This window comes from Pteronotus mesoamericanus, unplaced genomic scaffold (genome assembly GCF_021234165.1).
Source record: "Pteronotus mesoamericanus isolate MK-2021 breed Mesoamerican mustached bat unplaced genomic scaffold, CSHL_Meso_final contig_163, whole genome shotgun sequence".
In the NCBI taxonomy this organism is placed as follows: domain Eukaryota; kingdom Metazoa; phylum Chordata; class Mammalia; order Chiroptera; family Mormoopidae; genus Pteronotus; species Pteronotus mesoamericanus.
Window position 1 is genome coordinate 13,475,829 of NW_026555064.1, and position 14,887 is coordinate 13,490,715.

Genomic DNA, 14,887 nt, shown 5'->3' on the forward strand with positions numbered 1-14,887 from the left:
AAGTTTAAAAATGAAAGTTGCTATTTATGAAATTTATTTTTATCATGAGTCAACAAATTAACTGTAAACATAAATAATATTTAAAAGAAAATTATGGTAATATGCATAATAACTAACAACAATAGGAAAACTTAGGAGTATTGATTTTGTGATTATGATAAAAAACAAACTTTAACTTTATCTTTAATAAGCATATGCTGATACATTAATGGATTAAATAGTAGGACCTCTGGATTTACTTTATAATCTCAGTGAGGAGACAGCTGATTTAGTATTTGTATAAAACAATTTTGGCCAAGAATTGACATTATTTAAACTGGAGAAAAATGGAAAGTTTAGTATGCTATTTTCTCTATATTTGTATATATTTAAAATTTTCCATTATTTTAAAAATGTTTAAAAATATAATTTTGGTAGATCTAACTATTCTACCTAATATTGTTTTCTGTTGACATTGTTCTTATCAAAAAGATGGAGATAAGTCAAGAATCAAGATATATCTACCAAAACACACCTAGATTCCATGACCTCAGCATAATCGTCTGATAAGTAATTCTGTGGCAAAAAAAAAACACAACAAAACCACACACACTATTTGTGACTAGCAAGGGGATTAGTTAGGGCATCAGGTTTATTAACGGTGAAAAATGGGACAAGAATTTTATACTAATTTTAAAGGTCAGAGTCCAGATTTTCTACATATTTTCTAAGATTAAAATGATCCCAACTCTCAAAACGTTAACTCTCGTCTTTATTCCTACCTCCGTCATCTCACATACGCCATCAAGCGCACGTCCGCCAAACAGCCCGGTAATACGCTTAGTCTCCTGTTGCCGTAGTTAGCTCAGCAGTTTCTTTCCACCGTGTGCTTTGCAATGACATATTTAGTTAGATATGAGAACCCCTCTACCCTGGCTATTTCTTTAGTTGAGGTAATTCAAACTTTAACCCAGGAAATATATGTTTGATACTGATTTTATTTATATATTATTTCTATGATTAGGTCTTTTTTTATTCTTTTTAAGACATGATCTTAACAATTTTGACAAAATATTTGCAAATATGCTTTCCTTAGAATAATCTAGTAGTTATCTAATTTTCAGCTGCATTATCGTTATTGGTATATCCTTTAGCTTTGGAACACTTGATAACAAACTGAAGTCAAATTTCTTAGTAGTGCAAAATATACACTTAAATGTCCAACTATATTATGTGTAATGTTGGGAGGACTTAGTGTAGAATTCTGGATAATGCCAACATTAAAATGGGAGAACAGCTCTAGTGATTACAATGTTTTTATAAGCAGTAAAAATAATGTCTTCCTCATAATTCATAAACATTAGAACCAAGCATTTATCTCCTTTAAAGTGTCACGGTTAATTTTGCTACCTATACCGTGTGACCTGTTCCTCAGAAAGTATAACCAGTACTTAAAAAATTAAGGGAACAGACTAAAATTGACTGTGTCACTTCTCTGTTTTTCAGCAAGCACCATGTTGTCATGGTAACAATAACTCTGATAATGAAGCAGCTATTAGTTAAATAAACTTACACTTGTGTTAAACATAATCACTGTCCTTTCTCTGGTAATGAATAGATATAATTAAAATTACATTAAAAATATAATGCTTTTATATAAGATGCACATATGTGCAAATGCATCCATACAATGGAATCATAAAAACAAAACACAGAAAACATTTATAATCACATGTTGAACTTGGTGACTCAAAAGCTGTCATTGATCATTTAGATAATTCTATTGTACAAAGTTTTGAAATTTTATTGAAATGAAGTTCACATATAATCTTTTCAATTCTTACAGCTAAGAAAATGTATCTCTAGGTGAAAGCCTAGGCATAATGTATAAATATAATGTGATAGTATGTCAAATGTAATGTAGCTATTATAGAATCAAAAATAAAACTCTGATTTTTATTTGCAAAATTTCTAGCTTACGATTTGTTTTTATCCTTGTCTGTTTGTATGTAATTATATTTTGGGGTTCAATTATTTTAAAAGCTCCTGTAGTCTCTCCACCTAAACTGATGTAGGTAATTAGGGATCACTAATGCTGTAATTAGAGACTGTTACTGGACCTCCATATAACACTGCCCTGATTTTTATTATACTTTGGGAAACATTAAATGGACTCATTATGCTGAGTTTAGTCTTGATTCAGTACTATTATTTAATCTTGAACCTCACAGACCAAAGCAGTTTCCAAGCTACCTTGTCTAAATGGCATTATCTAATTCCTATTAAAAGGATTTCATAAGACACAGACTCACCCAAAAAAAGTCTGGCACATTGAGTATTAAATAATGTTTAATGATATTTATAAGCAATTGATTTGTATATTCCAGACTATTTACAATATCTTTGTAATTTAATGCATTTAAATTTTGACCCATAAGTCTTCAGTTTGATGAGGCAGGAAAAATTCCCAGGTAGATACTCCTTTTCAGTGAATAATTCTATTTCTATTTTAATGGATAATCTTCCTTTGTTACGCTCACATGATGAACAAATGCATATATGAATTTACTTCCAATGTACAAAATAAGAAAGAGGATGGAAGTGATCTGTAATATAAAATGAGGTATATACATAATATTAATAAGTGAAATGTTAACTCAGTAACTTACAAAGTATGTATGACTAAACTGCTTTAAATAATAGATGAAGACTCACATACCAAGGAGTGTAAACTATTGAATAAAGATATAAATTATCTTTATCAATTGTCTTCTCTATAGGCCCTTAAAAATGTATAATAATCTATAGAGTTATATCTCTGAGAATCCAATAATATAATTAATCACATGCAAAGAAGTAAATCCTGCGTGGAAATCAAATAAGAAGAAAAAAGGATCAAACAGGGGAAAGTATATACTTATAAGCTTTATAAAAAGTAAAAAATGGGAACTAAAATATGAAAGCTCTTAGTAAATAAAACATGTAAAAGAAAGATTGTCTCATAGACCAGTTACGAAAGGGGAATAAACTCTAAGAGAGTCAAGAAATACAAAACAAATTAACTCCTCCTTAGAATATGAAATAAGTTCTAAGAGCAAATCAAAAGAAATTTAAAATCTCAAAATACTAAAAAATTTCATCATATTTTATAAACACCGTGGTTTGGTCTATTTTAATATTTTGGATGAGTTCAAAATCTTCTTCCCCTCATGAAAAAAATTGTAGGTAATAGCAAGAGAGAAATATCACTAATTTATACGTTCAAAAAATCATTTTTTTAAATTGGAAGGAAAAAAAGAAAACTTGCCTAGACATATCAAAAAGTTTGTGTACAGACGTGTATGTCAAAGAAAATATGATGACAGCACTGAAGGCAACCTGGGTACTTTAAAACACTCTTTCATTCATTCGTTCTTCATCACATCATTATTTAGCATTTATAAGATACAGAGTTGGGTAGTCAGTCTAAATACCCCCCAAGGGTATTGCATACTGCTCATTCCAAAGCACCCAAAGGTCCAGATTTTAAATAACATGTGACATCACAAAAGCACTGATGTCTGAATAAGTAAAAAGCAGTTGCCCCTAGAAGTTACCAGATGTGCAAATTTCTCTGTTTTCTGTCTGCACCTCAGAAGTTTTTTATAGCTTTCACATTAAACCATATTAGTTGAGGCAAACCATTAACCAACAACTAAAGAATAATGAACATTGCTATATCTCAGTTATCTAGAATAAAGAGCATGATTATATCTCATTTATCTAGCATTATAGGGAGGTTCCAGTCAGATGTTGCATCAGTTAACTAAGGTAATTACATGTATTGTGAATAGATCACCTATTTCAAAGTAAAATATTATAAAATTCAGTGAATACTAAGTTCTGCAGTAAATATATAGAAAATATAAACTGAGGTTGGATATTTTCCTGATTGAGTTATCATCTGTTCCTGTTCACAGAGTTGAAAAGAATGAACTATTTTGATCATGAGAGAATTAGGTGTTAATTCCTGAGAAAAGGAATTTAATGGAAAAATAGAAAAACTACTGTGATTGAAAGACCAGAGATTTGTCACAAATAGATACACTAAACAGTGAGAAAATTAGTTAAGTTTACAAGTCCAGTTATGTTATTATAAAAAATAGTGAGAGAGAAAAAATCTCAGAAATAGGTAATAATAAAAAAAGTAACACAACTCAACGGAACAAAAAAAAAACATCTACTGGAAAAGAAAAAACTCTGGAAAAGGATGCCCCTTCATTTAATGATGCATGGATCCTATGAGACGGAAATGTTAAAAAGGCCATGTATAAAAATACTTATTTGTGGACTCGAATATTTGATAAAGTGATGTTATCTTTATGAGACTACAGGAATTTACAAATCTTAGAGAAAACACTACACAGGGGTATGTAAATATGAGGATAATGAGTATAAATAAAAAAGTTTGATTTTGAATTATATGTATGCTCTTACCACACAATTGAGTTCAACAAATGACAAAAATGTACAAAAGGCAGATTGAGGTCATGAAGGGATTGGAAGAGACGTGACTAAACAAAACACGTTCTACAATTTCAATTTAGAAAAAAAACAAACAAAACAACTTTAAGTCTTCAATAGAATTAATATAGATGCCCAAATTTCCCAAATTGGGGTTTACTAAAAACAAAGCCTAGGTAAAGTATCAACAATAGTTTAAACGCGATGTTTTGAAGCCCTGATGCCTTTTCTTATGTTACGACATGGATGAGTAGCATTGACATTCCAAAAAGGCTCAAAAGTAGGCAAAACTAAAGTTAGGTCAGAAAACAGCTAGTGTGATATTTTGGCCTACGGCTAACTCCACGGATCTGAAGACAATGCGCCGTGACAATTTTGAACAGGTGGTTCCCTATAGTCCTGTGATTTTAGAAAATTTCATGGATTTATAGTTTAAAAATAATTATATCGGTGCAGTTTTTCCCTTTATTAAATATAATTTAGTATTGTATGACTTCATCCAACAAAAGGTTCTTACAAATATTTTTTTTAAAAATTTCTTTGATTATCTTACGGTTATCTTCAACTCTCAGGGACTGTGCTCACTGACAAGAAAGCAACAATTTTACAAATACTTATACCTTTAGTTCTGTATTGTTCAGCTGATTAGTTACTGAAAGCCATAGTTGTTTACTGACAAAAACCTTACAAGATGATGTTCAATGTCAAGCCAAAATCATAAGCAAGAATTATTACAAAAATAAATTAAAGATACTGTTTTATTATTGGGTTTTTCTAAATTATATAACTTTTACTGATTATATTCTTAAAATTAAATTATTTTTGTTTCTTATTTACTGAAACAATCCAGTTTGTTTTATGTAACTTATTGCATCACTTGAAAGACTAATTTATTTTAAGATGCCTATAATTCTAAATTCTTTCATTCATTGTGATAAAAATGCAATGTTATTTTTAAATTTAAAAATAAAAGTTAAAGCAATATTTTAGTGTTTTTTAAAGATTTTATTTTTTTATTGTTAGAGAGGTTAGGGAGGGAGAAAGAGAAGGAGAGAAACAACAGTGCGTGATTGCCTCTCATGCACCTCCCAAAGGGGACCTGGCCCGTAACTCAGGCCGAGTGCTCTGACTGGGAATCGAACCAGTGACCCTTTGCTTCAAAGTCCAAAACTCAGGTTACTGAACCACACTAACCAGGGCTGGTATTTTTATTACTCTACTAATTAAAAGTGAGGTTAAGCTGAAATTTATTAATATTTTAAAATAAATCAAAATGCTGTGTTGATTTTAAATTATTATAAACATATTCTACATGTTGAAATTTCTTTCCTCAATTTTTCAGTGTGTCCCTTTGGTTTTTGTCAGAATATTAACAAATGACAACACTGTAACAAAAATAAGAGAAAGTGCTCATGACTAACAAGGCAAGTATTATAGATGTGTTTTCAAAATTACTCCTGATTAAAAATATAAGTTGTATTTTCATTAAATGCATCATGCATACTCTTCATGGACCTTTTCTAAGGAAGCATGACTGTATTTAGTTATTAAAAACACAAAGTACATTTTTTAATTTGTATATATACCTACCCTTGTGTAAGAGTCAGTTTCCTACTGAGTCTTTTTGCTATTGAAATTTTGAATTTCAATCTTAGCAATCAGAGGTATAGGAAAGGAAAGTTCTTGAGTATGGACGATGATCTCACTTGTGTTACTAAGCCTATCACTATTTCCCTGCCATCACTGCATGAATGACAGTGGTAACCTCGTTAGACATTTTTTAGAGCTTTGCAAAATAACTAAATATACAGTGACTTTTCTGAACATCAAAATGTACATAATGTTCATTATAAAACTAAATGCATGGTTAGTAAAAGAAAAACTGCCACCTCAGTAATTATTTAAACATTCTGATTAAAAACAAGTAATTAGTGTCAATTTTTAGCTTCCTTAATTACATAAGGGATGTGCTTTTCAATTTAGAAGATGAGGATATTTCCTTTGCCAATGATAAATGAAACAACTGTTAACAACTATTACCATGTGAATTTGGAGGGCAAAATGGTCAGGGATGGTTTTGGATTACAGTTTGTACTATTAGATTAACCATAAAATTGACTAAGGCTATTAAATCAGAGCCATGATATAATTTTGAAGATACCATGTGAGTCTAAGATGACATTAAATACTAGAAATTAAAAAAATTCAGATGTGATTAAAATTATAGGAGAAACTAAAGACAGCACAAGTAAAAACAAAATAGCTATTGTTCTACTTATTTTTCATCCAGGTCACAATTCATCCCAAACCCAGTATTTCGAGCAATATGAACTGGCTAAAACAGGAAAAATAAATTGCTATTAAGAACTAATTTATTCTAATACATACCTGGATAATATGCAAACAAATGCAATTCTCTTGTTAAAATAATAGACAGTCTTTGATTTCTAGCAATATACATAACTACCAACATATCTCCTAATTTCTGAAGTCAAGTTTCTAAATGAAAACACTGGATTCTTAGGGGTTAGATAACTTTTCATTAAAATATATGCAGCATTAACATTTGTATTAAATTGTTACTGTGATACTTAAAGAGAAATACTAGTCAGAGAAGAAAATACATTTGTAAATGTTTAAATTTTCACTTCTATATGCAAGTAAAACTTCATCAGAATTTATACTCACTATGAGCAAAAGAGGGTGAATCAATTTTTTTCAGGTATTTGATGAAGTCTCACCAATTGATATATACTAACAGAGAAATATTTGTGTGTATTTAAAAATACAAATTTGAGTTACTCTGAATCATATGTTTTTTGACCTTTTTTTTGTGTTGAAATCATTGATAACGTATATCTACAATGTATATTCTTAAAGTGAGAATATGTTATTTAAAATTGGAAAAGCTTGTTTTTTGATAACAATATTTAAAATCAAGAGTTCAGTTTGAGGACAAAAGGCTGCACCGTAGTTCACATTGATTAAAATTTGATTTTAGGCGACTTTAAAACACTAATGTGTGTAGATGTTTAAGTTAAACTTCAGGACTTTAGCATTCAACTTACACATTTATTATTATGTTAGATATTTCAATACTTTTCTTTCATTAAGTGTTTGTTTACCTTGTATTTTATAACTTTGAAAATAAACCAAAACAAATAATTATTTATAGGGCAGCACAATTCTTTGGTTCTGAAATGCTAAAATACTATATCATGCTAAGGTAATGGCATTTCTAAATAATGTGAAAAGCTGAACATGATCCTTCCTATAACAACATGTGATCATTGCTGCCATCACAATGTATGCATCTGATGGCAGATCCACTCTTTAATCATGTGACACTCATGTATTTTTATTATCAATGGCCAGAGTAGTAGCCACATCTTCAGTGGATTCAATCCATGCCTTTCACATTTATATTCATACAGGCTAATATATACGTTCTTTTATTTTTTTCATCCCATTTCATAAAAGTCATCATGTGGTTTGACCAAAATATTGAATTGTCAGTAGCATTTATCCACTAAAAGGAAAATATTTCTATGTAGCAGACAATAAATCGTATAATTTCATTATTAAGATCCTCAAAGGAAATATTCTACAGGGAATCTCAAAACATTTTTATTTTTCACAGTGGTTGTATAAAACAATCCACTTAAAGAATACAGTCCCAAGATTGAAAGAGAGGAGTGAAATTATCAAAGCTTCAATGCTACAAGACTCTGTTATTTTAAATAAATGAGGACATTGCTTTCATCATGCATTTCCTCTGGTTTGAATCAAGCTAGAATCCATACCAACATGTTGCTAAACCATGTTGCATGGTCAAAGTGAAGTCTGCACTGGTTTCTGAATTTAGCATAATGTGTTTGATGTCACTATGGTAAAAGGGTGATTAGGCAAAAACGCTGGCATCAATAAGAAAATGAGATCTCTCAGCGACTCAAGTGTAATAAGATGTTTTTCTATCTTGATTAAGCCCTTCAAAAAACGTGTAAGAGAGCAATATTCAAAGGAAATATGAAGAGCACTTGAAAAATGTTTTCAACAACATCAGAAGTATTGTTTTTGATTGTTGTCAACAAGCATGTCCTAACACGGAAGCCTATCTTCCTGTTAAGTATATTCATTTTTCCATAGTAAAGTGCTGCCTGCATCCAAGGGTCACTGTTATCCTTGTTTCTGAAAACAACTTGAACTCTCTTTTTATTAAGAAGAATGACGTGTTGAACTTGATTTCTTCAAGGGGAATACTTTGATACAGCCTTTTATGTAATACTTACTCAAATATGGTGGTTTGTAAGGCGCTCGTGTATTAGACAGCAGTCCATCCAGCTCCTTCCTCTCCAGGGTGCTGTGAAGGGCCTTCTCCTTGCCAAAGGTGGAGAAGGACCGCTCCGCCCCAGGCTGGGCTTCCGGAGTCTCAAACACCTCGGTGTCTGGAACAGAGTCCATGCCGGGAACGTGCAGATTGCTGCGGTAATCAGCAGCCTGGCGTCCATCAGAAGGGACAAAAGAAGGCATCCAGCACCGGTCTGAGTGGCCGAGGGCTTTACACTCCTCGGTGCAGTTGGAGAAGAGATCCATACCTGTGAGCAGGAAAGAGAGAGACTGCAGATGCAGGCTTTGCCAGCGTGGCTCAGCAGTGAAGGATTACAGGCAGCACAAAGAGTGATGTCTGAAGTCTTCACAAGGGGCCTGTCTTAACCTGACAGGAACCAAAACTCTGTTTTATTTTGTCAAGGGTAAGACTTTTGGCAAAAAGTCTTCTGAGATAGGTGTTTCTACACTACTTGGTGTATTGGAGAAAATATACTGGCTCTAAATTTTGTAAATACTTGGGAAATGATGAGAAGAAAAAGAATGAATACTTTTTAAAAATCTCTGGTGAAGTTCATAACAGAAAAAAAGAAAAAGAAGTGTAAACTTTTCATCATCCATAAATCTTTAATGATAATAACTCACCTGACAATTTTTCGTTAGAAGGAAAGTTAGAAGAAATACACAAAGCACTGAAGCTGATATTTAGATTGTGAAATCTGAACATGGTACAAAAAATGAAATTCAACAGAAAACTGGCATATATATTGATAAACCAGTAAATAGCAAGAATGAAATAAGATGTTATGAATGTCCAAGGACATGCTTCCCTAGGTTCCTAGGAAATTACTTCCTAAAAGATAATTCTCAATGACACTCTGGTAGCCCATATTACTACACTCATCATTCCCCTCCTTAGACTAAACCAGAACTAATGACTGTAATTAGTGAAACCAAGGTAACCAAGTGCAATGTGAGTCAACTGCAGATACTATTGACAAATACCTTATTAGTTGTTCTATATTGGAAAACACTGATCCTAGTCCACGCAGACCATTTGCTTACTAATCCCAGAATACAGCAGGTCCTTGAATAATGTTTCATCATTTTGTTATAATGTTGAAGAGATGGTATAGGAAAGTAACTCTTTTTTATTAATCAGCCTATGGTATAACTGGTTTATTATATGTCGGTCCACAGGACCTACAATGATGTTAAGTAAGGATTTGCTGTGTGAAGATTTCAAATGTCAACTTCAAGTTTCATTGTCTCCCATAGATTAACAAGACTATTACATACTATCTGATTTTGGCTCAAGAAAGCTCGTTCAGTTACTTAAGCAAAGCATCACAATTTTGAGAGCTACAGAATACTATTTCATATTCATTTTGATAATTAGAACTAATGCAGAACAAGTCATAAACTAAGATTGCATTTTAATGTTTTTCTAAATATAGTAACACATTTATCGAATATGTTTTTAAACATGGTCAATTTGAAATAACCAAAGTAAGATTGGTCTGTATGTAAGAAATTAGACTGCATGCTTATTCTTCATGAGATTGTTCTTATTGGTTTAACCAACAGAGTAGTATTTATGTAATGAACACACTTGATTGTTTCTTCCACAGACATCATAAGTGATTTGAGCTCTTGAGCAAGTTTCAGTTTTAAATCCCTGATGGTATTCTGTCACACACTGACTTACTTGTGTGCATGAATATGTTAACATCTGTATATATACAATAAAGAGAATAATTTTTCAAAATCACCAACCCTCTAGGTTATCCATGAATTAAGAACCATTGATTATGTAAATTATGTTTAAGGAAATAACACCGGGCTTCTTATCATATATTAATCTCACTTTATAATGACTCTTTAAAATTTAAATTAAACTATGTATAATGCAAAGTCTAACTTTGATTATAACATTCCATTGACAGTTGTCATGCATAAGTCTGCAAATAAATTACTGATCAGTGAACTGTTGAGGAATAGAAACGTGAGCCGAAGCTGGGATAAGGTCCAGGCTGAGAACAGCATGTAAAACATCTCAGTGTTTCCCAAGACACCAAAGGTCAGTTCTTTATCCTATTTCTGCAAGGAGCTATGTAGAGGGAAAAAGAGAAGAGGGGAAAGAATGTCACTACTAGACACTGCCATACCAGGAAGGTAGAAGCTAGAGAACCGGAGAAGTTCATATTATGATGCTCCTTATGTATAATGTGAGGGGAAGGCTTTTTTAAATAGATGAAATGACTGTGAAGAGCAAATTTATTATCAGTGCTTATTTACTTAAAAAATAAATTCAAGTTATATTAAATTTGAAGTTGATAGAATTATTCAAATGTTAAGGTAGAATTGTATTATTGATCCTGATAAAAATGGGTACCTAATGCAAAATTTAGAATTAAAACAATTTTTTCCCATATGAGTGAAAAATATCATTTTAAATGTACCACAAAACCATTAACAATCTTTCACAACTTTCGGAGGACCTGTGCCCCAGTACGCCTATAATTATGAGTATGATAATGTCACACAGAAAAATTTTAATGAAACTAGTCCTTCAACATTATTATGCAGTTGTTTAACTATGTTAGGAGGTACTTTTAGTAGAACTTGTTTTTACGGGTAGTTTATATTTAATTGCACCTACTTTCTTCTCTTGAAGTGTAAAGTGTTCTGCCTCTTTTAATTATTAGAGGCTAGTTAAGATTCTCTCAGATGATATAATAAAGTCCTCATGAATTGAGAACCCATACAGAATATACATGTGCGTAAGAAGAGTGGTGAAAGAAGCTGAAGTTTTCGGTTGGAAGAATGTTATTTGCCAGAAGAAACAAAATAAATAATGTTCTTAGTTAACACACAGCTTTATATAGCTAGAAGGAAAGATAAGGTGGCACAAATTATACATGAATATGTTTTACCAGTTTTACTGATAAGGGAAGTGTACACATAGCAAGGAAAATATCACAGAAACAATTTTTAAACAACATAAATAGTACATTAGTACATTTAACTAAAGTTACAAAAACATTATTGAAAATGGATTTTTTTCATTTGATTTTTAGATGTATTGTTTGAGAACGAAATAAATTTCTCCCATTACCTATCCTCACCTTAAGGAGCCATTGAAAGATTAACATTATTTTATCTTTTTTTTTCATTTATCGTTAACTCTATTAAATATATTATTTTAATGACCAAATAAGCAAAGATATATTTGTTTTGTTGTGATAAATGACTATATGACACCCAGGAATGCTAGATATTTTAACATGTGACAATTAAAATAACATTAAAATTCACATTGCTCTGGGGATTTTTCAATGGCTCAAATTGACGTCCCAAGAGAAAATAAATTTAACTTGATTTTTTTTTTGTCCTCATTCAAATGCCCTTACTATAGTACCTGTAGGATTTGTATAGCAGAAAAATACAGAACAAACCTCAGTTTTGAAGGTATGGTAGTTTCTATGAAATCTCTCTCTCTATATATATATTTAACTTCCAATTTCTTCTCCTACTTATTTATTTTCTCCACTTCTCAGAAATAATCTGTTCTACCAGGCATGACAGCTGATGTGATAGACTGCCTGTTATGCATAGATATATTTAGACAAATTTTAAAATATGTCTTTTGTAACTGGCAAGTAACTTGTCCCTTACAGTCAAAGACAGTGATATTACCACTGAGAACAAACTGTAATTTCAAAAATATTATATTTGTATTCAACTTGTACTGTGTCCTGGTGAATGTAATAATACAAAACTGTGTGTATGTGTCTTTCTCATGCATCAAACTTTCATTAAAAGTGTTTAATTTTTTTCAAAACATGGTAAGTTAATTTTTTAAAAAAATCAACAATTAATTTTTTATTAAATTGCCAGTCTTCCTTTAATCACATACCACTGGAAAACAGAGTTATTAAATAAAACCACAAAAATTTGTATAATTTTTAGAAGAATGTGGTTTGGAGACAGATATTTATCATCGTAATTCAATCATGAAAATCTGAAACATGTATATCATGATTTTCCCCCAATGTTTATATTTTTCTTCATTTTCTGTCAACATTTTATGTTATATATTATTCTAATTATAAATCTCTTCACATCAAGTTATAGCTCTGATTTTCACCAGAAACTTTAATAAAAGCTTTTGCAAACAATGGTGTAAATTCATTTTACCTACAAAGCCAAAAATTTTGCCAGTGTCTAAATTCTTGTTGGAGTTTGAAAAGCGGTCTTACATTTATGGTAAGTCAAGGATTCTTGGTAATATTGTTGTAGTTGAGCAATGGGTTAATATATTTCATAACATAATTTGTCTCCTGCTTCGAATATATTAATAATTTAAATCATTTTATGTTTAAATGTATAGACACATTTTTGAATATATATCAAGTATTAATCTCATAATAATGAGTTAAGAAATAAATACATTTAGAGAATGAGTTCCCTTATAAGTAAAAAAAAAATTAACATGAACAATTTTACACTTTGAAGTAAACTATAACAAGTAACATTAATGAAATCACTTATTAGGGTTCTCCTCTTCATTATATTTTTAAGAAGCCACAATTTTTAACAATAAATTCATAATTTATCCTAGTATTATTCACATTGTAAGTATTTTAAATGAAAATAAAACTTCTTACAACTTGATACATCTCCTTAGATGTACCTCCAATAATATAAGAAAATACAGCAAAAAATGGTGTATCAGTATTATAAATGAGATAAAAAAGCTTATCTTTTAATCTAATGATATAAAAAACAAATTTTAAAACATATTTCTTTAAAAATCCACTTAGACTTTCTCTAGCCATTTAAGCTGTGATTAATCAGTTTTTCCTCTTGTGATGATTTATGCATGCGTTTACCACATCTCCTTGGACTTCAGCCATATCTAACCAATACATCAATAGTGCACTGAAAAAAACGGAAAGCACCTTGACAAGGCTAGAGAAAAAAGTGCCACAGAGCAGTGGTCAAGCCGAAGAATTTCACACATGGAGCCAGGTGCAGTGGAAAACTGAAAAAGCTTATGTGATTCTCTGTGCAGCTGCCTCTGTATTTAAAGCCCTTCTATGAACAAAATTGGTGACTGCAAATGGCTTAGAATGAGGACAAGTGGAGGAGGGGTGGGGACAGAACAAAAAAGAAAACTATTCATAGAAGAATAAATGGAAGGCATATCTAACTAAATGCATACAAAGTAATGTGAGCATAGGAAAAGAAAGTGGGGATTATACAGGTGAAGCACTAAGCTAAATAGTATAGGAAATGCAGTATGGAACGAGGTACAAATTAAAGAAGAGATTTCAGAATCTGTATCTTTCCAGAGTAATTTTGCCTTGATAATCTGACCTATCCCCCATAAAATCCAGCTGAGTAGGATTTGCTTAGTAGTACAAAATGTTTTCATATCCTAAACCTAAAAATAGATGTGCTATGAAAATTTCCTAAATATTGCAACATTGGAAGATCATTAATACCTGACTTTTCAAGGACATAAAACAGATGTACGTAATTACCTGAAATGGGCTGAACTTTCAGAAAATATTCTAGCTACTTGGTGCGGGATTTACAGTATGCGCTATCAGTATGACTGGAAAAAAGCATTAAGTAAAAGTATTTTAATTCTCTGCACGTAAGGTTTTGCACTTGAAAGAAAACACTCAGAATCATTCTTAAAATAAGATTAGACATATTAAAACTGACTGCAACTCAGCACCCAAAGGTGCGATCACTTCTTAACACAAGTGTGCGATGCCAATTCTGAAACAGCTCTTTTGTGCCCAGTATGTAGTGGCTGCCCCAGGACTGCTCATGAAATACACAGATTGTAAGTTCCATAATACTTTTACAGATTTTAAAACTTAAAGAGAGGGGAAAAAATTGCCACTTTGATAAAGAAAAAAAATCCCTTTACTTTTTAAAACTGTTTTTTTCAGAACACAATTTGGCATTTTACTTTCCCTTTTAATGCTTTGACATCTCAAACAATTTGAGAGAAACATTACCCAAATGGCAAAACGGAGGGCCTGTGAAATAAAATAGCTAC

At 31.3% G+C, this 14,887-nt stretch overlaps 1 protein-coding gene across 2 annotated transcripts in view; it reads right to left on the reverse strand.

Moving 5' to 3' along the window:
• The window catches only part of PCDH10 (protocadherin 10), a 37,810-nt gene that overhangs the window by 15,976 nt on the left and 6,947 nt on the right, over positions 1-14,887 (reverse strand). The window contains exons 4-5 of one of the 2 annotated variants that reach the window (XM_054561850.1): positions 8,772-9,077; positions 2,545-2,585 (exon numbers count right to left, since the gene is read on the reverse strand). In XM_054561850.1, coding sequence (XP_054417825.1) covers positions 2,545-2,585; positions 8,772-9,077 — 347 coding nt within the window. Of the gene's footprint in view, positions 1-2,544; positions 2,586-8,771; positions 9,078-14,887 lie in introns of those variants that run through there. The other variant, XM_054561858.1, reaches the window with a different exon arrangement.